The sequence below is a fragment of the Rhinolophus sinicus genome, chromosome 18, assembly GCF_057876585.1.
Source record: "Rhinolophus sinicus isolate RSI-liver-muscle chromosome 18, RSI-T2T, whole genome shotgun sequence".
Lineage (NCBI taxonomy): Eukaryota > Metazoa > Chordata > Mammalia > Chiroptera > Rhinolophidae > Rhinolophus > Rhinolophus sinicus.
Window position 1 is genome coordinate 68,707,523 of NC_142518.1, and position 23,087 is coordinate 68,730,609.

The window sequence follows — 23,087 nt, forward strand, 5'->3', positions numbered from 1 at the left end:
GGGCCTCTCAAGCAAACTGCGCTTCAGGGAGAAGCCTGCCTTGAACTGCCTGACTGCACTGTGTCCTGCCATCTGAGCAAGCCCTTATAAAGGAGGTCTTGGAATCGTATTTCAACCAATAGGACTCAGACTTTCCACACACAATCGGAGTTGTGCAGTTATGTCCTCATTAGCATCTCCACCGACCAAACAGAGTGGCTCCAGTTGGTGGGAGGAGGTCTAGGCAGCCAGTATAGGGGTGGGGTAATGGAGGGTGAGCATCCTAGTCTCCGGTAAGAACGATGTCCGTACAGTCCACAGTGTACATCAGACAATGCGAGAAGAGATACGAGTAAATCAATGAACGAGATGTAGATTTGGGGTCAATAGCAGACGGAACTGCTTTAATATACATATGAATATTTCAAACAGAATTGGTATCTTAGTAAACAAACCGTTTCATGATATTTTTTTCTCTTTTTCAAAATGTACCTTATTAAAAAAAAACAGGAAAATGGAGATAGATGTGATGCCACCTGGTGGACAGGTCCAGGATTGCAGCCCCAAGAGTCTCAGACCAGGGGCCTCAGCAAAAGGGCAAGGAGGGATGAAAGCTGGGAGCTTGACTTTGTGGGAACAGCCAGCTGTTTTCTGGGGTTTTGCTTAACTGGAGTAATCCCTCTGTATGTATTCCATCACTTTTCTAGGAGATTTTCTGGGATATCTAACCTTGAGGTTGGAAGTCCAGCTCTGGTCTGAACTGAGAATAAAGCTGGAACAGTGAGCGTGTATTTCAGGTGATAGAGCTAGAAGGGGGCACCGAAACACACACACAGTCAACTTAGTCTTTAAAACTTCCTTTCCCCATGAAATTGAACAAGATGAATACTTTTACAAAGTACTGAAAATATCTGCACATTATCTTTGTCAATCTGTTCACAAATATTTTCTTTCTTCAAAATTTTACCAAAGTACCCTTCTTCCTGGGTACAACACTGCAAACAATATATGAAAGGATATTTACAACATGAAATTATCCTGCATCTCTCACCAGTCGGACTCCTACCCTGTGACCCAAAGGGGTCTGTTGCCATAGAATGGTGCCTCCTGTCCAGATGTGTCCCTACAGGTGAGGGGTACACCATGAACCTGCACATGCTCAGGGTCTTTTTCAAGAGATCATATTACTCACCTTCATTTGCATCTTGTCTTTTCCACAGTTTCAGTTTATTTCCACAATTTCAGGCCCTGGGGAGAGGAGCCCTCTCTGCTCTAGCTCTGACCTGTTCCACTCTGAGCTGCTCTGCTCTGGTCTGAGCTGCTCCCCTCTGAGCTGAGGTAAGCTGGGCTGCTTTGCTTTACATTGTTTCACTCTGAGCTGCTGTGCTCTGCCCTGAGCTGTTCTGCTTTGAGCCTCTCCACCCTGAGGTGCTCTACTATGCTCTGAGATGCTTCACTCTGAGCTGCTCCTCTCTTATCCACGAAGACACCATGTGGTTCAGCTCCAACCAAGGAATCACATTCTCCACACTTTGGTGAAAAAAGAAAGTGCGCATGTATACACACAGGGGAGCTGACTTATATAGACAGAAGTGCCCGCTGCTGTTCCGTGATTGGTCCATCCTCATGCAAATGATGTGTCAAATCTTCACAGTTTCATTGGTCCAAAAAGGACTGTCCTGATTGCTCAGAATGGAGCCAGTGTGTTTGGTCGGTGGAGATGCTAATGAGGACATAACTGCACAACTCCGATTGTGTGTGGAAAGTCTGAGTCCTATTGGTTGAAATACGATTCCAAGACCTCCTTTATAAGGGCTTGCTCAGAAGGCAAGAACATGGTCCAGGCAGGCAGTTCAGGGCAGGCTTCTCCCTGAAGCGCAGTTTGCATGACAGGCCCCTATGTAGAAATGGCTACTAGGCTCTGCTTTTAAATCTGCGCCCAGATAGCCACCAGGAGCCTTTCTTGGCAGGTATCTTCTTTCTCAGAGTCCACAGACTTAACAGTCAAGAAAAATGTGACAGAGTTCTGTCCTGGGGGAAGGAAATCCTTTCCTCTTGATAAAATAACTGTTTGTCTCCATTTGAAAAATCAGTTCAACATTCTTGATCTACAAGTGTGACAAAAGGAGGTTGTTGAGTTGGCAAGTGTAATTTCAGTGGAAGTGTGGGGCAACACAACCAAACGGATGGTGTCGTTGGGGCTAATGTCTGTTAACGAACAAAGGGATGGATGGGTGCATGGAAAGACTGCACAGCGGTCTTTCGGGCTGCGTTTCTGGGTGTGGGTGGGGGAGGTGGACGACACGTAGAGGCAGTGGGCTTCAGGGAAGCCCAGAGAGAGGGGGCGGTGAAGTGACCTTCGTGGACGCCCAGTTCGTGTAAACCACTGATGCCACTGGCTCTGGAAAAGCAGGTGTGACGATGGGGACCTCGCGCAACACCCCTGTCCTCCCAGCTGTTCGCCACTCGCTCTCTACGCGGTCTGTCTGTTCCTGACGATGGGGGTGGCTGAGACCGGCTCGGAATTGGGGTAGGCTGGGGGCGACGGAGGGGAGAGTAGCCTGCCCTGTGCTCCCAGGCTCCAGCTGCTTGGAGATGCGGCAGAGGAACGAACCCAAATCTGGGCAGCTCTAGGGAAGAGGGAGGCGGACAGACTCAGGAGGAGGGAACCTAGATGCGCTGGGCCCTTCACAGGATTTCTCACTGGGATACTGCCAGGCTTCTCAACCCCCAAGAGGATCTCTGGATCTCGGCCCCAGGCAGCGTCTTCCTCCCCCATCTGGGGACACAGCAGTCGCGACTCCGTCTGAGGCTCCCTCCCCTTTCATTCCTGGGTCGCAGGGCAGGCTCTTTCTGGGAAACACCTGCAGGAACTGCTTTATGCCTGGTCTCATAGGTTCCCCTCTGCAGACACTTGGCTCTCTTCCGTGTGTTTTGCTCTCTGTCCGATTCTTAGGGCTTGTCCCCGTGTTCTCATCCTAGGTAGCAGCCCTTGGTAAGTCCTTGTCCTCTCTCTAACAGAATATTACCCCCCTGATGCCCCAAGGCTGGCTACTAAGGCAGTTTAGGAAGTAATTACTTTTCCTAAGCCTGCTCATATCCTTATTTTTATCCTCAGTATAGGCTGAAACGCTGCTGTAATACGACTTCAGGCCCTCCTGTTTACATTGAAAAGCTAGGATTGAACAGTGGGCATGTGGGGTAAAATTACAGACTGAGGCCTAGGACTACCTCCTCCTCTCTTACCCCTGCCTCCTTGGTTATCGTCTTTCCTCCACACTCCAGAATTAAGGTAATCTAAGGGTGGGGGCCAATGTTGAGGTTGTGGTCTTTCCACTCAGGCTCTGTTGTCGCTGGTCTGTGTCTACACTGTGTGTTTTTAGAGTTTGACATAGGAGAAGAAATACCTCAAACGTGGTGTGGTATAGAAAGAATAGATCTAGCCTTTCTCCCTGGTTCCTGGCACAGAGCTTCAAAATCCTTGGGAATCCTTGAGTGATAGGAGTGTCTTTGTTACGCTAATGAACCGATCTCTGGTGGGCCCTTAGATGGCCTCATGATGTGGCCTGGTCACCAGAAGGACCAACCATGTGATTAGAGTTGGAACTTTGGCCACTGCAGGAAGGAGGGCTGGATTTGGGGTTCAGTCAGGTGGCCAGTGATTTAATTGTGCTTACATATGAAATCCCCAGTGAAAACTCTGGGCTTTGTGGAGCTTCCTGGTTGGTAAACACACTGATATCCGGGCAGGGGGATATGCCCGGAACCCGTGGGAAGAGGGCATGGCAGCTGTGTGTCTAAGACCCTTGCAGACCTTGTCCTATGTGTATCCTTTGTAATAAAACTGTAATTCGAAGAATAGCACTTTTAGTGAATTCTGTGAGTCGTTCTAGTAAATTATCAAACCTGAGGGGGTCATGGGAACCGCTGAATTTATAACTGGTCAGTCAGAAGTATGGGTGGCCCCCCAAAGACTTGTAACTGGCATCTTTTCTGAAGGGGGACAGTATTGTTGGGGACTGCCCCTTTAAATCTGTGGAGTCTGATGCTACCTTCAGGTGGTTGGTGTCAAAGAACTGATGTCACAACAATGGTGTCGTGTCCCTATTTTTAGCATCCACCCCTAGATTAATATCTGTAAACCTACCTCTGACCCTGTGCATCGTACATAAACAAGATAAAGTGAAGGAGGCAGAGTCCACCCGTATATTATGGGTGAAAAAGCAGCCTATGTTTTTGTGACATATCCCTGCATTTAGATGATCTTTAAAGTCCTCTATCATTTTTTTTTCTTATCAGCGCTCCCTCAGCTTAGAAGTCCTGCTGGGGGTTCTGCATTTATATTTGGAGACCTTCACATTGTGGGCTAGCCGACTACCTCTAAGTCCCATGGGCATCCCGAAGCAGATACTTAACCAGTTCACACCTGTGGGTTTTTTCAGTCTCAGCCAGAGGGCAGGGTGACTGGTGTGTGTGTGTGTGTGTGTCCAAGAATGAAGGTGATTATCTCTGTTCTGTTCACTCCTTGGCCACGATCATCCCTCATGTTTTTCGGGAGTGTAGTTGAAGTAAAAACCTCATCACTCGTGTGGCTCTTTTGTTTCTGTCCCCTTTCTGGATAAATATTACGGGCTAGCTTATGGAATAAATATCAGGGTCCATTCAGATGTCATTTGACCTAAAGTGCTGCTGCCTGGGTGGGGATAAAGTTAGACTGGAATTGTCATCTCTTCAGTCATAGATGAAGGCAAGGTATCTTCTTACATCCTTGCCGGACAATTAGTCCAAGCCCTCCTCTGCTTGACTACTTCCGTGCCTTTCCCCACGCTGTTCACGCAATCTTCAGTGCTCTCGCAGTCGTTCTCTGCCTACGGGAAACATACTCATCCTTTTAGGCTCAGCTCAAATGCTAGGTGTGTTTGAAGTCTTTCTGACACCCTCACCCTTACTCTTTGCCCCTTGGTAGGAAGTAATTCCTCCCTCCTGTATACTTACACAGTATTTTATTTGCCCCGATTTAAGCTTTCGTTTCTTTATACCATGTTCTAGAGAGGTTTTTTGTTGTTGTTGTTGTTGTTGTCGTTTTTTTTGTTTTGTTTTGTTTTTTTAGTGAAATAGGCAGAACTAGTGTTGAGGGACAGGTAGCAGAGAGGAAGAAACTTAGACTCTGGAAGTGTAAATCAAACCCTTCTGTCTGACGGGAACACCTGAGCCTTTTACTGCTTATGATAGTAACTACTGTTGATATTAAAATGTATTGGGTGCTTTACGTGTACCAGCTGCTCTTCTAAATGCATTGACCTATTTTATTCTCAAAACAAACTTATGGAGTAGATGCCGTTGTTGTCTCCGTTCTCGATGTGGGGAAGCTGGGGCACAGACTGGTTAAGTAACTTGGCCAAGCTCACTGAGTTGGTTAACAGAAGAACTGAGACTGAAGCCTTTGTAGTTTCAATCTGGAGCCAGCGTGCATCACCATTAGGCTACATCTGTATCCGTCTAGTGCTAATGGTCACTAAAAGCTGCCATCGTCACTGTCACTATCTTCGTCAGATTTTCTGTTCCTTACAGTTTGTAGCAAAGTGCTTTATTCATCAAAAAGACACTTAAACCGGAGTGTGTCAGACCTCCTGTCCCTTATCCTGTTCTCCTAGTGTATCACCCTACTCCAGCTTTTCCTTCCTTCCCAACTTAATGGTCCATTGCAGTCCATCATTTTTACTACTGGCCTACCGTGTCCTGCAGTGCCTGGCTCCACTGTCCTGGCAAAATCCCAGCTCTTGAAATATCCGCCTCTTTTGACGCCTGTGTTGTTTGGTGCAGTATGCCTGGGGAAAGTTCTCCAACCTTTCTAACTGTTGACACTGCATTTATCTTGCTCAACCTCAGTACAGCCCCCTGAATTGAAAGCAGATAGCTCTGATATCTTTACGTCATGGACATTTCATAAGGGTGCACTTTCACACAATGACTCTCCGAACTGAAACCAGGCTTATCTAGGAGCTCAAGTATTTAATGTACCTCCTAAGCCCCTAGAAAGGTCAGGATCTGGGTTTTCTGCCTGAAGCTTTCCTTTTCAGTCTACAACAGAAGCCAATCACCGCTGTCAGACCTCTGGCAGTCATTCATTAGGCAAGGCGGTCAGAATCTACATTTTCCTTTCACCTGGGAACATGAGCTCTGCCACTGGTTTTAAGAAGTAGGTGCTTACTGACAGACAAAAGTCAGGAACTGTTACTCACTGATGAGTTGTTTTGTGCCTGAACATACATGTCATTTAAGTTTGTTCCATTTTCATATAACAAGGAACTTAACTAAAACTAACTGAATAAGGAAATTTATTATCCACAGACTGGAAGTACTGAGGCCTCGATGGTTGTTTGATTCAGTTAAGGACTCGGCTGTTTTTCCATCTCCTCCTCCTGCCATTCACAGTATCGGCCTCCATCCTAAGGCTGGAAGCTTGATGGTCGCAATAATTCTAGGACACAAGCAAGTTCCTGAGGAAGAAAAGGAGACAATCTTTCCCGATGGCCTTTTCTTATGAGTGAGGACACTATCCTCAGAAGTCCTGCAGTCTTCTCCTAATGTCCCATTGAGCAGAGTTAGATCACCACCCCTTCCTGAACCAGGGAGTACCAAGGCAATGGATTACCCCTAGACCAAGCAGACTGACCCCTGGAACCGGGATCAGGCCCCCTGTGGTACGTGACTACGAGGAGGAGGAGGAGGAGGAGGAGGAGGAGGAGGAGGAGGAGGAGGAGGAGGGGGAAGAGGAGGAGGAGGAGGGCATACTTACACAAAGATGATGTTCTTTTCGTAATTATGGGAAGCAGAACAGTATACAGAGTACTGAGGTGACAGTCACAAAGAGTACAGCGGCAATGTCTTAGCTTTCGTGACCTCTAAGAGCCACCACGGAGTTCTCATCAACTCTTTCCTGCTTACCCCAGCCTACCCCATAATATGACTAGATCACAATTTTAAAAGGAACTAGAGAGACCTGATACATGCAGGTATTTCAGAATATCAGACAGTTTCTCATTCAGTGTGCATGAGAATCCTGTGAGGGACATGGAGTACCTTTTCCAATGTGACACAAATACTGTCGTGCGGGAGACCCTGCTCGCTGCGCCATTTGTCATGCGGGGCGGCCTGCGGGGTCTCTGCTCCCGCTCCCCATACAAGAACGCAGGATATGGTGAGGCCAAAAAGGAACACCCACGGAGCCATAGGTAGGGGAGTCATACCACTATATTCTCTCTGGCGGCACTATACTCTCACTGGAGGCTGGATCCACACTGTCCTCAAACCGCCATCTTCTTGCCAGCCCAGCCACCATCTTCTTACTAGCCCCCATTCTTCTTCTCTCCTCCTAGCATAGCCACAGCAGTTATATTGGCGTCTAATTGGCTAACTGGCTACAGCTGACGGCCAATCAGGCACAGCTGACGGCCATCTACTACCCGAGCCAGCACTCCTCCACGTGAGGCCGAGAGCCTGTAAACTACTTTCTGGGGCTCTGCCCCCACAAATACTTAGTGGCAAAGTCTCTTATTCAAAGTTTGGACTGCCTGGCTCTGAAGTCCGGCCAAGTCCCAGAGCAGAGCCCAGAGGAGAGAGCCCCAATTGTACCATGCAGCCTCCTTTTAGAAAGCGCTTCCGGGGCTCAGAAAGTGGTTACTCTAGTCTAAGCAAGCACCTCGTAGTACGGTGAACTGGCTCTCGGTGCTGGTGGTGACAGAGGTGACTTTCTTCTCCTACGGTTAAGTCACAGTTGCTCCGACCTCACCACAAGGAACTTTGATTCAGGAAGTTGGAATTCTAGTCTGCACTCCAGGTTAAGAATTTGGAGGCTGACATGCCAAGCTGTGCGAGCCACACACATTTTCTACGCCTGGGAAGGGAAAGGGCTAATAATTGTGGAGCAGCTAGGATTTGCAGAGCAACTTTATTCCCAGATGTAAAGTTCAGCTGAAAATAAGAGGACAAAAGCTTATCACTCACTGATCTTTAGCTACCCAGTTAAAATCCATAGGCCAGGCCAGACGTCCAGATTCAGTTCTGACATGTAAAGAGCTTGGAAGACATTGCTCCTGTACTTATAACCTGAAAGAAAGCTGAACAGTCAGAATCAGTGAAGAGACCTTAGACCTTAGACCCATCAGAGAGCTGAGGTCACAGGGCAAATGACCACCCCAAATTCTGGAGGAAAGACAAATCTGGAGAGTCACAGCCTAGCTCTCCTTACATAGCACAGAAATGGCTAGAGACATAAACAGGTGAGAAGACAAACAGGTAATTTTGACAAACTGCTGGAGGCTGAGTGTGGAATAGTATGAGAGTGAGAAACCCAACCTGCAGTCTTAGAGGTTTAGCGGGCTTTAAATATGGGAACTCCAGCGGGTTCTCCCAGTGAAGCTCCCAGGCAGACCCCGTAGTTGGTCTGGCAATGGGAGGGGAATTGTGCTCTTGTGAAATACACCCAGAGCCTTCTCCGTGACAGAGGCCTGCTCCGCAGGGGAAAAGACTTTGCCAGAGCCTTATCCCAGCAGAGGGAAGGGCATTCTTCCTATCCAGCCCACTCTAGCCTTCCATTTTCACCTAAGGAGGAGAAAGAAGCTAAGAAACACTTGTGAAGGTCACAGCCTAGGGACACAGGCCCACAAAAGCCTGGGATTTAATTGTAAGATTATAGAACACTTCTCCCCACGTTTTTACCTTGTCACACAAGCCTCCAGTGTAATAGCTGTGCAGTACCACTAAAAGAGCTGCAACACACAGAGTGTCTGTGCAAAGGGTAATTAGGGAAGCCCAAAGCTAAGAGGGGAGACAAAAATAAGGACACCAGAGGAATTTGAAGACCCTGGCACCTACAGCCACAGCAAACATTACACACAGCTCAACCGCTAACCAGCTAACGCAAAACTTCTCGCAAAGGGTCTGTTTACCTCAGTTCCTGTTACCCAACACATCATATCCAGCTTTCGACAAAAAATTACAAGGCGTGCCAAAGACAAGAGCAGGCACAGCTCGAGGATAGAGAGTAAGCATCAGAACCAGACTGAGATGTAATGCAGATTTTGTGATTATCAGGGAATTAACAACATGTATGACTACTGTGTTAACAGCTCTAATGGATAAGCTACGCAGGTGTGTATGGCAAGTGGCCGAGACCTGAACTGCTTCTAATTAATCCCTGCCACATTTGCACACTGCCCAAGATCATGAGCGCTTGGATGGGACTGCAAGACAAGACGAAGGACAGGAAGAGGAACCAGGACGGTCCCTACCTGGTACCTGACACTTGGCTGTGGGGGTCACAGACAGCGAGGATTGTATGACCCCCGGTGTGGGTCCTGACAGGGAAAGGTCCTCTTTCTTGGGCAACTGTGGGGACCGCAGAACGGCAACACGTGTGTTAGCATTTCGAATGAGAAAAAAGTAGTGTGGCAGCAAGAATGAATCTGGGCGCAGAGCAGGATTCTCTCCCAGGGTTAGAGGTCTAGGTCTGCCTTTAGGAGAGGGGCAGTGGTGAGGCCTCCATGGCAGCCCCCTCCCCACGTTCTCTCCTCCCTGGGCCCCTGAACAATGAAAGAACTTGGGGGGGGGGCACCTCAGGACCTCCGGGTCGATCTGGCCTTCGATGGCCTGTCCGTTCCCAGCCAGCATTCTCCCAGCCCCTCTCCCATCAGCGTCCAGGAAGGATGGCGCCAGGAAGGGGGAGGTGGAGGTGGAGGGGGGCAGACACAACTAGGGGCGCTTTGTATCCAACCGCTGCTGCTTCAGGCGCGGCTGCTCCCGACCTGCGGATCCTGCACCCCCACCCCCGCCCGCGGGTCCCAGAGATTATAGGGCGGGAAACGTCGTGGGGGGTACCGGCAGGGGGCCGCAGAGGTCCCCTGAGGCGGGCTGGCGTTACCCGCCCCACAGGCTGGGGCTGCTCCCGTCCCCGCCCCCTCCGGGTCGGAACTGCAGGGCGCGGGGCAGAGGTGGGTGCGTTGAGCCCAGCGGTGCGACCTCCCTCCGCCCCGCTTTCCCGACACCCTCGCGGCCAGCGGTTCGTGCCGCATCCTGCGCAGCCCCTGCCGGGTTTGGTGCAGCGGCGCGGGGGCCGGACGCCTCTTTGCAATTCGGTGCGCACGCAAGGCAGGGAGGACCCGAGTGAGGCGGTCCGAGAGGAGGGGAGGCCGACCACCCGGGCCCCGAGCCTGGAAAGGCAAGTGGGGGTGCTCTGCACGCGGGCGGTGGCCCCCCACTCTCGACCAGCTTACGACCCGCGCCCAGCCCCTGGCATCCTGGCGAGGAGGCGGAGGCGGCGAACGGGTCCGAGCCGGTTCCGGAGAGAGGGGCGCAGCTCCGGGGGACGCCTGCGCGGAGGCTGCGGCAGCGACGGGCTGGGGCCCGGCCCAAGGTCCAGGGGTGGCCTGAGAGGCTCCCTGGGCTCCTGGGGAAGCGATCCACGCCGGCCTCTCCCCTGCCTGCTTTCCGGGAGAGGGCGGTGGGGGAGGCTGCTGCTGCTGCTGCTGCTGCGGGAGAAATGGCGGAGCCCTGAGCCGGAGCTGGGCTGGAGGGCGCCGGGGCGGGGGCGTTGGCTACTCCGGGCCCTGATTCTGGAAAGGGGCCTGTTGGGCCCCGCGTCCTTGCTGTCCTTCCCACAGGTGCCTCGTTGGTGCCAAAGTCTGCCGTCTGCGCGGTAGGTTGGCAATTTCAGCGGGGACCGAGTGGGTAGATTAAGAAGACACCAAAATGAAATGTGCACCCTTCTCTTAAGACAGCAGTTTTATTGCCTTAGGTATTTAGATGTTGCACACAATTAAGTGCAAGCAAATGGCGGGGGAGGAGTCCATGGAAATAAAGAGTGCGCTGTTAGTCCACCTTTGTCCTTGGGGAATCTGTTTTCTCGACATCCCAGCCCACTGTAATATGTTGAGGTACTGGGGGGAGGTGGTTCAGAATAGAGGGGACGGTTTTGGAAAAAGCAATGTAGAACGCATGAAGTCATTCTGCTTCTTTGCTTGCTGGTTCTGGAAACCTAAACATCATCTCCATCCTCCCGGCACAGTCCCTGTCATTACGGTGCAGAGGTAGTCCCACAGATGTTGTGGAGTTCCTGAGGGTGGATACCTGAGGAACCATGGGAGTTGGGAGACTTCGTTTTTTTTTTCTTATTTCGTGATCCTTGAAAAGGAGATGTTAGGACCTGAATTCTGGGTATCTGCCCATTAATCAACCTGATATTTTTTCTACCGTTATCAACATAATTTCCTGGTGTTTGGCTGAATGCCCCTACCTCTTTCTGTAGGGCGTGACTCTTCTGCAGCTAGAGGACTGTTCTTTGGTGGGAAGGACCGCATCTCCAGAGGTCCCCTGCTGCGAGGACTGGCTGGCATAGTTGCTGAATGAGGTAGGAACTATGCATGCATGGAGAAGAGGAAAAGGCAGGGTCATGCAGGGGTGCTGTGGAAATAACCGTCCCCATCATCATTACTGCCTGCTTTCTAAATACAGTTGTGTGTTTTCCACTGCCCACTCTGGTACCTCATGTTTTTGTTCAGCGAGAGAGGTGTGGCCTCTGCTGGGAAAATGACTGACTTCAGAGTTGGGAGGTGTAAGTAGACAAGCTGCAGGTCTTAGGGGAATGGAGGGGGAGTCATTTGGGAGGAGCAGACAGGTGGGAGACATTTAACCTGACCTTGAACTTACGAAAGCATGTTATAACACTTGTCATGAGTGTTGGGCCCGCTCAGTCTCCTCTGTTTTCCTTCCTTGGCCTTTTTGTCTATCTATAGGCTTGTTTCTTTGTAGGTTCCTGTTGAAATCCTGTAGGTAGCTGTTCGCTTTGAATGTAATTAAGAAAGAGGACGAAAACTACTCATTTGGATCCAAGGTGAGTGTGAGCATGAGCACCCCTCTTGAGTGGGGGTGGGAATTGGCTGTTGGCACGTGGGTAAGGCCAGATCATATCTTGGAGCCATTGTCTCCCAATATTCTAGACACCTCTGCCCTCCCATTTGCGTATAGGAAATGGGTGTGGGGTGAGCCAGGATTGTGCCTATGGGGTAATTGATAGATACCCAGGAAATGGGGAGGGAAGCCCTGAGGAGGACCAAGGAGGCAAGAGTCGTTCCACAGTTGACCCTTGAATGACACGGGTTTGAACTGCGCGGGTCCACTTACACGTGGATTTTTTTTCATGTGACCACAGTTCAGTGGACCCACGCAGTTGTACTGACTGCAGTTCAAACCCTCATTGTTCAAGGTTCAGCTCTGTGGTTGGGAATCCACATGTGCTGAGGGCCGACTTTAGTTGTCTATGGGTTTTCTGCTGCACGCGAGGTCAGCATCTCTAACCCACGTGTCGACCCCAAGGGTCAACTGTATAACCAGAGCTCTAGATTTGAAAAAGGGCAGGTATTGGGTTTAGAAAGCAGAGTGCGTGTCTGCCTAGCAAAACTCAGCATTCCAATCCCTCCTGTGTTTTTGTCCTTAGGTCTGCCTGTGATTTCAGCTGTAGGGCTTATCAACATTGGAAGCAAGGAAGGAGGAGGAAATTGTACCAGATCAGTCAGGTTGGTGTGCGGCCTACCTGGATAGACCTGTAGAGTGTAGTGGTGTATACCAGGGGGGCTGGGCATTCCTTAGCCTCTCTCCCTTTCAGCAAGCTTTCCCACCATCCCTGCTACTATTCAATGCAGAGAAAAGAGTGTAGTAATGCCCGGGCAGGACACTGTTGGGCGATAATGGGAGTGTGGAAGGGATAAAACGAGGTAACAGTTTTCTACGATTCCACTTCTCCGACCACACAGTCCATGTCTACTCTGTCATGTCCTGTGTGGCTGCCTGCATAGATGGAAGAGATTCAAAGCCCATTTCCTTCTTCCCCCTCAGGTCCGTCTCCAGCGGTGGCTGTGGAGGCCTTGGAGTGGCGGAAGAGTACCCATCACCTTCCCTCGGCCTGAGTGCCTCTGCCCTCTGTCTGTATCAGTGACAGAGGCTGTGTGTTTGGCAAGGGGACTGCGTGCCTGCTGAACCGCCAGTTGACTCTAACTGTTGCTACAAAGTTTCTCTCTGACCCAGTGAAAGAGTGTCAAGACATCGGCCTGGGACAGGTTGAGAGCCAAGGCCAAGACTGTATAGGGCTACCTATATAACTCGGCTTCAGCCATGACTCGGAGTAGAAATAAGGCCAAAACTGCAAAAAAGGCTGGTGTAGAGGCCGAAGCAAAGAGAGAGGCTGCTGGTGTAGTCAGGCCTGGAGCCAAGATCCCGGCCAAAGCAGTAGCCAAAGCAGGGTCTCAGGCAGATTCAGTGGCAGAGACGAAGGCAGTGTCTAAGAACAAGGTTGTAATTGAGATGAAAGAAGGATCCCTGGCAAATTTCAGTCCCAAAGCTGAAGATGCGGCCACTGGAGTATCTTGGTTTCGTTGTGTGGCTGAGGCTAGTGCAGAGTCCAGGTCCATGCGTAAAGATAAGGCTGGTATTGGTGCCTGCTCCCGGGCTGGGGAGGAGACCAGTGTTGGTTCCGGGTTCTGGACTGGAGAAGAGACTGGTAATCGTCCCAGGGCTAAGGATGAAGAAAGAGCTGATCCTGGTCCCCCGTCCTGTGCTGGGAAGCTGGAGCCTGTGGTGGCTGGGGCTAGCTGCAAGGCTAGGCCAGGGGCTGAGGAGGAGGAGGAAGAGAACGTTATCGGGAACTGGTTTTGGGATGGAGACGAAACTAGTTTTGACCCTAATCCGAGACCCGTGAGTAAGATAGTTAGGCCCCAGCCTGTGGATGAAATTAATGAAAAGAATAGGCCCAAGGACTGGTCTGAGGTCACTATCTGGCCCAAAGCCCCTGCTGTAACCCCGGCAGTGTTAGGATTTAGATCCCAAGTCCCATCTGAGACGAGGCCTCCTTCATATATTGTCCTGGCCTCAGCTGAGGAGAATGCTCATTCTTTGCCTGTGGCAACAGTGTGCTCTTCCATGAGCACTCCTCCATGCTCACAGCCTATCCCTGAGTGCCCATTTGGTTCTGACCCTTGCATTCAGACCATAGAGGAGATTAGACGCCAAATCAGGTTCAGGGAGGCGAATGGGATTAAGCCATTTGCTTGCCCTTGCAAAATGGAATGCTACATGAATTCCGAGGAATTTGAAAAACTTGTTACCTTACTTAAGTCAACTACTGATCCTCTCATTCATAAAATAGCTCAAATTGCAATGGGGGTCATTCATGTTCATCCATTTGCCCAAGAGTTCATCAATGAGGTGGGTGTGGTGACGCTTATTGAAAGCTTGCTCAGTTTTCCTTCCTCTGAAATGAGGAAAAAGGCCGTAATTACTCTGAATCCCCCTTCTGGGGATGAAAGACAGCGCAAGGTTGAATTACACGTCAAGCACATGTGTGAGGAAACGGCGTGTTTTCCCTTGAACTCACCCGGACAGCAGTCTGGATTAAAGATACTAGGGCAACTGACTGCTGACTCTAACCATCACCGTATTGTTGCCAATTACTTTTCAGAGCTCTTTCGTGTGCTGTCCCTGGGAAATCGTAAAACCAGAAATCTTGTTCTGAAAGTACTGTTGAATTTGTCTGAGAACCCAGCTGCAGCCAGAGACATGATCAATACAAAGGCATTAGCAGCATTGAAACTCATCTTCAACCAGAAAGAAGCAAAAGCCAATCTGGTTAGTGCCGTGGCCATATTTATTAACATAAAAGAGCATATCAGAAAGGGCTCGATTGTAGTTGTCGATCACTTGAGTTATAACACACTCATGGCCATCTTCCGTGAAGTTAAAGGGATTATTGAGACAATGTAAAATGAGCCAGAAATAAAAGGGAACGCTTGGAACAATCGCCAAACTCTAATAATAGGCTGTCTCTTCTGAAAGAGCCTTGCATAATGTTTTGTTCGTTACGGTGTGCATATTGTGAGTTACATCTTTAACACAGTATCGTGGCACAGTATCTCCAGCTTTGAGCTAGACGTTTTGGCGGGTATTAAATGACTATTCCATCGTGAGCTGAAAACGCCTGTTGATTTTTACCTTGTGTCGATGGGACGCTTCTTAACGTTTCACTTAAGAACTTAGTGAACCAGTTCATCCTAAGTAAGCTAACTTGTTCATTAGTATCTGCTTAGATCCATTTGTGGCTTCAAACAGCATAAAAGATAATATCCTTGGACTTATAATCTAGTTGCGGAAATGCACACACAAGATAACAGTACGTGCAATCACGCATACACACACCCTCACTCTCTCTGCGAAATGTGCACTCCTAGTACGTAAAGGAGGCAGGCAAGGGTTGCTATAAGCTGTTTAATGTAAGGAATTACTCGTTTATTCTACCTACATCAGGTTACTCATTTCTCAGTGTGTGAAAATACTGGGTTATACGCTTTGAGGTTTTTAAACAATTAAGAAACTAAAAGAAGATCATACTGTAAATAGTGTGTGTAACTTGCCCTCCTTCCTGACTAGCTGTATATCGTGAATGTTTTTCCATGTCAATAAATACGCTTCTGCAACATGTTTTTGAATCACTCAGTGTTTTTGTGTGTGGGTGTTAACAGTTGGTGCATAGTGCCTAATCTTTTATTGCATATCCTCTTTTTTCAAATGAAAAGCTCTTTATTACTCCAGATTCACTCTGAAAACTGGTCCAACTTGCATTCTCCTAGCAATCCCGTTCATGAAATATGCATTGTTATCTGATGGCCTGAAAGGATCCTTTAAACACCAGGATTTCAAACTTGATGTATCTAAGTTATTTGAGGTAACACATAACAGTAAATATTCGTGACCAATAAAAACGATGTCCCTGGAGAAAAAAAATAAGTTGATTGAAGATTCCATTGCAAATAGAATTGTATCTCATCCAAGTACACTGAAGGCTGTCACATAGAAATATTTCAAATGTTTAGTGGGTGTTTTGTTTTTTTAAACTTTTTTTTATTAGTTTCAGGAGCACAAAACAATGTAATAGGCATTTATCATTTATATCCCTCACACAGTGACAACCCCCCTTCCCCCATCCACTACCCTCTAACATCGCACACAGCCATTACATTTCCACTGTCTATTCCTCTTGCTGTACTCTGCTTCTTGTAACTATACACACACACACGCACATATATAAAATCATATATATATATATATATATATATATATATATATATATATATATAAAATTGTAGTTGACATTCATTATTGTTCAGCTTCAGCTTTAGGTGTACAGTGCAGTGATCAGGCATCTGCATCATCCCTGACGTGGTCTCTCTAATGAGACAAGTGTCCACCGAATACCCTATAAAAGCTTTACAACATTATGGATTACATTCCCCAAATTGACTTTCATAATCCCTTGGCAATCTTGTGGTTACCGACTGTGCTTTCTAATCCCCTCACCTTCCCCCTTATCCCCACCTGCACTCCCATCTAGCAACCCTCAGTTTTTCCTCTATGTCTCTGAGACTGTTTCTGATTAGTTCATTCATTTATTCTTTTCTTTAGATTCCACATATAAATGAGAGCATATGGTATTTGTCTTTCTCTGACTTATTTCACTTAACATAATGTTCTCTAGGTCCATCCATGTTGTTGCAAATGGTAAGATTTCTTTCTTCTTTATGTATGGCTGCGTAATACTCCATTGTATAAATGTACCACAGTTTCTTAATCCAGTCGTCTACCGATGGGCATTTCGGTTGTTTCCATGTCTTGGCTATTGTGTATAGTGTTGCAAGAAGCATAGGGGTGCATAAATTTTTTTGAATTAGAGTTTTGGATTTATCTGGATAGATACCTAGGAGTGGAATTGCTGGGTCATAAGGTAGTTCCATTTTCAGATTTTTGAGATACCTCCAGTTAAGTGTAAATCCAGCCACCACTGGCTAATCCCACTAAAATTTATTTTTTAAATGGCTAAAAGGGCACCAAAAAAATGGAATTAAACACTAATATCACATAAGAATATGAAGGAATGTTCTTAAATAAAAGATTATCAAACGCCATTGAACAGCACATAAAAAATAAATCACGGGGCCGGCCCAGTGGCTCAGGCGGTTAGAGCTTCATGCTCCTAACTCCGAAGGCTGCTGGTTCGATTCCCACATGGGCCAGTGGGCTCTCGACCACAAGGTTGCCAGTTCAATTCCTCGAGTCCCGCAAGGGATGGTGGGCAGCGCCCCCTGCAACTAAGATTGAACACGGCACCTTGAGCTGAGCTGCCGCTGAGCTCCCGAATGGCTCAGTTGGTTGGAGCGCGTCCTCTCAACCACAAGGTTGCCGGTTCGACTCCCGCAAGGGATGGTGGGCTGCGCCCCCTGCAACTAGGAACGGCAACTGGACCTGGAGCTGAGCTGCGCCCTCCACAACTAAGACTGAAAAGACAGCAACTTGAAGCTGAACGGCCCCCTCCACAACTAAGATTGAGAGGACAATAACTTGACTTGGGAAAAAAAACCGTCTTGGAAGTACACACTGTTCCCCACTAAAGTCCTGTTAAAATCAATCAATCAATCAATCAATCAATCAATCAATCACGACCTTATGGAGCTTATTCCAAGAACACAAAGGTGTTTCGATGTCAGGAAATCTATTAATATAGTCTAGTATGAGAACAGAGCCAAGGCAACAATTACATGAGAACCTCCATAGGCAGAAAGGTATCGAACAGCATAACACTCATTCATGCTTTAATAAAAAACAAAAACCTCAAGAAAATGAAGAATTGATGGATACTTTACCAACATGACAATAAACTAGCATCCTACTGAATAGAGAAACACCAGAGTCCTTCCTGCTAAAGCCAAGGACAAGGCAAATGACCACTTTTGTCCTCAATATTTGACATGGTGTGGGTGGCATCGTGCCATTCATTTGACAATCTCAGGCAATTAGAAGCAAAGAAAGTGGTGAAATCTCTTTGTATTTGTTGATGATGGGATTATAAATAGGACCCCGCCATTACTATAAAGAAATGGACAATTTAGTAAAGTAACAGGTAAAACTGTTAACATCAGAAACCCAAGGCTTTCATACATACAAACGAAAACATAAAAGATATGAAGGAAGAGAAGGAAATGATTGGACAAACCTAAGGAGCAATGCCTAAACCTATATAAAACAAAATCTAGACCCGAACGAATAGAAAGACATATGATTTTCTTTGGTAAGAAGACTCAAATTATAAACATGCCAATTTCCCTAAGTTAGTTTTTAGTCAATGTGATCCTAATAAAAACATGATTTGCTTTTTTATGTCATTAAACAAGTTGATTATCAAATTTATTTTGCAGAACAAACAGCAAGAATAGTCAGATAAACTCTGAAAAAGAAGAGTGATGCTTGACGGAAGGAGGCACCATTCTATGGCAACAGACCCCTTTGGGTCATGGGGTGGGAGTCAGACTGGTGAGAGACGCAGGACAATTTCAGGTTGTAAATATCCTTTCATATGTTGTTTGCAGTCTTGTACTCAGGAAGAAGGGTACTTTGGTAAAATTTTGAAGAAAGAAAATATTTGTGAACAGATTGACAAAGATAATGTGCAGGTATTTTCAGTACTTTGTAGAAGTATTCATCTTGTTCAATTTCATGGGGAAAGGAAGTTTTCAAAATTAGGTTGACTCTGTGTATGTGTGTGGGTGTGGGTGTTTCTGTGCCCCTTCTAGCTCTATCACCTGAAATACACGCTCACAGTTCCAGCTTTTCCCTCAGTTCAGACCGGAGCTGGATGCCAACCTCAAGACTTCCAACCCCAGAAAATGTGCCTTTTATCTCGTAGAAAAGTGATGGATACAGAGGGCTTGCTCCCGTTAAGTGAATACCCAGAATACAGCTGGCTGTTTCCACAAAGTCAAGCTCCCAACTTCCATCCTTCCCTGCCCTCTTGCTGAAGCCCCGGGTCAGAGACTCTCGGGCTTGCAATCCTGGACCTGGCCACCAGGTGGCATCACATCTATGTCCATTTTTGTTTTTTTGTTTTTAATGATAAAGTACACTTGAAAAGAGTAAAAAAATATCATGAAACGCTTTGTTTACTAAGATACCAATTCTGTTTGAAATATTCGTATGTATATTAAAGCAGTTCCCTGTGCTGTTGACCCCAAATCTACATCTCGTTCATTGACTTATCTCTTGCCATCAGTGTCTGATGGATAAATATGGAGTGTACAAACATAGTTCTTAACAGAGAGCAGGGTGCTGACCCTCCATTAACCCCAGCCCTGTACAGGCTGCCCAGTCCTTCTCCCACCAACTGTTTGTCATCCCCTATAGGCCATAAAACTAAGGACACAGCTGCCAAGACCCCGCTCTGAAGCCCCACCCTCTCTCAGGCACCTCTCGCCTGCCCTGAGCTGCCCATCACGGACTGCCAAGTCACACTACTGCGAACGGATGCTTCATCATGTGCAGATACCGGAGTGCATGTGTTTACTGTCTTCTTTTACACCTATCTTTTTTTCCCCAGACAGGATTAGAATCATTCACTGCATACGGTTCGTGGGCTGCATTTTAAGGGAGGGTATTATATGTTTGCTCTTTGAATAAACTTCCGTGTAGAGAAATGTGAAAACGGTACGTAGGTGCCACCTCCTGACAAAAGCCTGACTTGCAGCTTGACTATCGGGGAGCCTGAAGGTGGGAGGGAGGGGTTGTGGCCTGAACAGTTCCACCAGAGCTCTCTGGAAGTCTGGGCGAAGGGCTAGGGGAATCCCTTGGGTACGTGAGAGCGCGCTTCCCCTTTCCCCCTAAGAATGTGCAGCCATGGCTGGAGCTGAGACGCCAAAGACGTCTCCCCAGACCAGAGTGGAGCCATCTTGGCGGACCGGACTGGAGCAGAACAGTCTCGACCAGACCAGAGCTGAGAAGAATGTTTAAAAAAACTATGCAAGTCCAACAGCTTAAATGTGCTATAGCATAGCTGTGCAACGGCTCAACATGAAACAGCAAGCTGTGAAACAGCATGGGTGCGAGAAGGCCCCTAGCCAGGCACGCCGCTCCGGGCCGCTCCGGGCCGCTCCGCTCCGCTGCTCCGGGCCGCTCCGCTCCGCCGCGCTCCGCCGCTCCCCGCCGCTCCCCGCCGCTCCCCGCCGCTCCCCGCCGCTCCGCTCCGCCGCTCCGCTCCGCTCCGCCGCGCCGCCGCGCCGCTCCGCCCCGCCGCTCCGCCCCGCCGCTCCGCTCCGCCGCCCCGCTCCGCCGCCGGGCCGCTCCGCTCTACTGCAGGAAGACATCATCACGCTTTCAGCTCCAACCCAGCAGCCACGACCCTCACCGTTCGGTGAGAAACGAAAGTGCTCGTGTCTAGTGAGAGGGGAACTTACTTATATAGACAGAAGTCCCCGCTGCTATTCCCTGATTGGTCCGCCTTCATGCAAATGAGGTATCAAATCGTCACCGTTTCATTGGTCCATAAAGCACTGTCCTGATTGGTCAGAATGGAGCCACTCTGATTGGTCGATGGAGATTCTAATGAGGCTATAACTGCACAACTCTGATTGGATGTGGAAAGGCTGAGTCCTATTGGTTGAAATATGATTCCAAGTCAGTCCAGCACCATGGGGAAGCGGGACAATCGGGTGGCCTATATGAACCCAATAGCAATGGCCAGATCAAGGGGTCCAATCCAGTCTTCAGGGCCAACGATCCAAGATTATCTGAATCGACCAAGGCCTACCTGGGAAGAAGTGAAAGAACAACTAGAAAAGAAAAAGAAAGGCTCCAAGGCATTGGCTGAATTTGAAGAAAAAATGAATGAGAACTGGAAGAAAGAACTAGAAAGACACAGAGAGAAATTATTAAGTGGAAGTGAGAGCTCATCCAAAAAAAGACAGAGAAAGAAAAAAGAAAAGAAGAAATCTGGTAGGTATTCATCTTCTTCTTCATCAAGCTCTGATTCTTCCAGCAGTTCTTCAGATTCTGAAGATGAGGATAAGAAACAAGGAAAAAGAAAAAAGAAAAAGAAGAACCGTTCCCATAAATCTTCGGAAAGCTCCATGTCAGACACCGAATCAGACAGTAAGGATAGCTTAAAAAAGAAAAAGAAGTCAAAGGATGCAACTGAGAAAGAAAAGGACATTAAAGGACTCGGCAAAAAGAGAAAGATGTATCCTGAAGATAAACCTATATCATCTGAGTCATCAGAATCAGATTATTATATTGAGGAGGAAAAAATAAGAAAGAAAAAGAAGCATAAGAAACACAGTAAGAAAAAGAAAAAGAAGACTGCTAGTTCAAGTCCTGGCTCATCGTAACATTGAGAAAAATCAGGAGTCTCTTACAAAGAAAGTGCAATGTCTGAGGAGATTTCAACTGTGAAAATTATGGCATATTTACTAAAATGCATGAATTTTCTTGTTTTTAGAATTATTCCTGGACTATTCAGTAGCCATTCAGATGCCGCTGTGAAAGGGCCGTAATAGTTGCCTGCTGCTTGAATATCTGTCTTTTTCTCTTCCATTGCTTAATAGCTCTGGGAGATAATACACTGCAGTCGGACTAGTGGTTCATATTTGGGAATAAAGTTAATATTTTTGACTAGAAGTAATGTAATGATGAATCATCAGATATTGAATCTGGATACATCATTAAGATAGCATCAGAAATGACTAGATGACTAGTTAACGTTTTTGAAGTAGGGATTACATTGATATTTAAAAATCCTTACTCTGTAGATAAGTGTATTTTAATTTTTTTTCCCTTGTATACTTTTACTTACCTGGGGAAGGAGCTTTTAGGGTTGGGGGGCTGGTTTGCTATTTCTTTAGCTAGCAGAATAGCGTGCCTTTTATCCTCACACATCCTGTTTTTGCAGACACAGTAGCCATGCTTCACAGGGAGGTGAGAGCTGGGTACAGCAGTCTTGCCTTTTGTTGAGCTTAGTGACATCCTTGGACTCTGTCGGATGCTGCCTTGAGTAAACCAGAGATACAGCCTCTGCAGCACGAGAAAGCCGCAGAAGCTCTGGGATTTACCTCCACTTCAATAATACTGAATGATTTTTAGCATTAGAATGTGTTAAAACATTTGAATTAATTTTGACTACACTTTGGCTTTGGAGAGGAGTGATTTCAAATAGACACTGGTACTTTTTTGAACTTGATAGCTGAAGATTCTTAAAATGCATGTTTTATACTGTTACGTTGTAACCAGTCAAGAAAATTTTATGTAACCAGTGATAGTTATTTTTTGTATGCATTTTGTTTAGGCTGTAATGTTTAGCTTTTGTTAATGTTTTATTCTTGCTATCTTAAATTCCTTACTGCATTTAATGGCATTCTTGCCAAGATACCTTAGCACGTGAAAAGCAGGGTTTTGCCTTTTTTTTTTTTTTTTTTTTTTGGAACAGCTTCATATTGAAGCTGCAACTTATTTACCATAAACAAGTTCAGAGGCAGGCCTGGTATGTTGTGTCTTGTTACATAAAGCTGTTGCCAGAATCTAAGTAAATGTAACATTTTAAAAGTAAGTCTTTGTATATCATAACAAATTATGACAAGTTAAACTTAAATAAGAGTTACATTATTGCGCTTTCTGTCATTTTACTAAGATTTTGTGCCTCATATCTCCTGCTGAATTGTTTACTAGTAATGTTATAAGGAATTGATAAATCATTTTCACTTTACATTTTTATATAATCAGGTAACATGACATATAATTTGATGTACAATTTTGCCTGTTACAGAGGGTGTGCTAATTATAGTGATATATGCACAAAACATTTTGGCATGACAAGAGGCTGAATAAATACCTATTTTACTTAAAAAAAAAAAAAAGAAATATGATTCCAAGACCTCCTTTATAAGGGCTTGCTCAGCTGGCAAGAACACAGTGCAGGCAGGCAGTTCAGGGCAGCCAGTTTGAGTGACAGGCCCCTGTGTAGAAATGGCTGCTAGGCTCTGGTTTTATATTTGAGCCCAGATAGCCACCAGGAGCCCTTCTTGGCAGGTATGTTCTTTCTCAGGGTCCACAGACTTAACAGTCAGGAAAAATGTGAAAGAGTTCCCTATCACCACCACCATTATATGGTCCAAATACAGTACATTAGACAATGCTTTTAGACAACATACTTAACCATGGTGGAGTTTGGAAAAACATTATAATTTCAGGTG

The 23,087-nt window shown here is 47.0% G+C and overlaps 2 protein-coding genes across 8 annotated transcripts; both read left to right on the forward strand.

Moving 5' to 3' along the window:
- Positions 1 to 6,423: 6,423 nt before the first annotated feature.
- Positions 6,424 to 15,504, forward strand: LOC148754645 (G protein-coupled receptor associated sorting protein 3-like). 7 transcript variants are annotated; one of them, XM_088794729.1, is made up of 6 exons: positions 9,978 to 10,198; positions 11,285 to 11,386; positions 11,491 to 11,590; positions 11,788 to 11,869; positions 12,473 to 12,551; positions 12,871 to 15,504. In XM_088794729.1, exon 6 carries the CDS (start codon positions 13,147 to 13,149, stop codon positions 14,788 to 14,790), a length of 1,644 nt encoding a protein of 547 aa, XP_088650855.1. In that variant the 5' UTR covers positions 9,978 to 10,198; positions 11,285 to 11,386; positions 11,491 to 11,590; positions 11,788 to 11,869; positions 12,473 to 12,551; positions 12,871 to 13,146; the 3' UTR covers positions 14,791 to 15,504. The 7 variants fall into 7 exon arrangements, with proteins under 7 accessions (XP_088650853.1, XP_088650855.1, XP_088650854.1 ...); XM_088794731.1 differs by lacking the exon at positions 9,978 to 10,198 and adding an exon at positions 10,215 to 10,675; XM_088794727.1 differs by lacking the exons at positions 9,978 to 10,198; positions 11,491 to 11,590 and adding an exon at positions 6,424 to 6,683.
- Positions 15,505 to 20,498: 4,994 nt separating this feature from the next.
- Positions 20,499 to 21,397, forward strand: LOC148754646 (protein FAM133B-like). The gene has a single exon (XM_088794940.1). It carries the CDS (start codon positions 20,511 to 20,513, stop codon positions 21,228 to 21,230), a length of 720 nt encoding a protein of 239 aa, XP_088651066.1. The 5' UTR covers positions 20,499 to 20,510; the 3' UTR covers positions 21,231 to 21,397.
- Positions 21,398 to 23,087: the final 1,690 nt, after the last annotated feature.

Coding starts and splice junctions, on each gene's coding strand:
- LOC148754645 (XM_088794727.1), top strand. CDS start 13,147: ATGACTCGGAGTAGAAATAAGGCCAAAACTGCAAAAAAGGCTGGTGTA.
- LOC148754646 (XM_088794940.1), top strand. CDS start 20,511: ATGATTCCAAGTCAGTCCAGCACCATGGGGAAGCGGGACAATCGGGTG.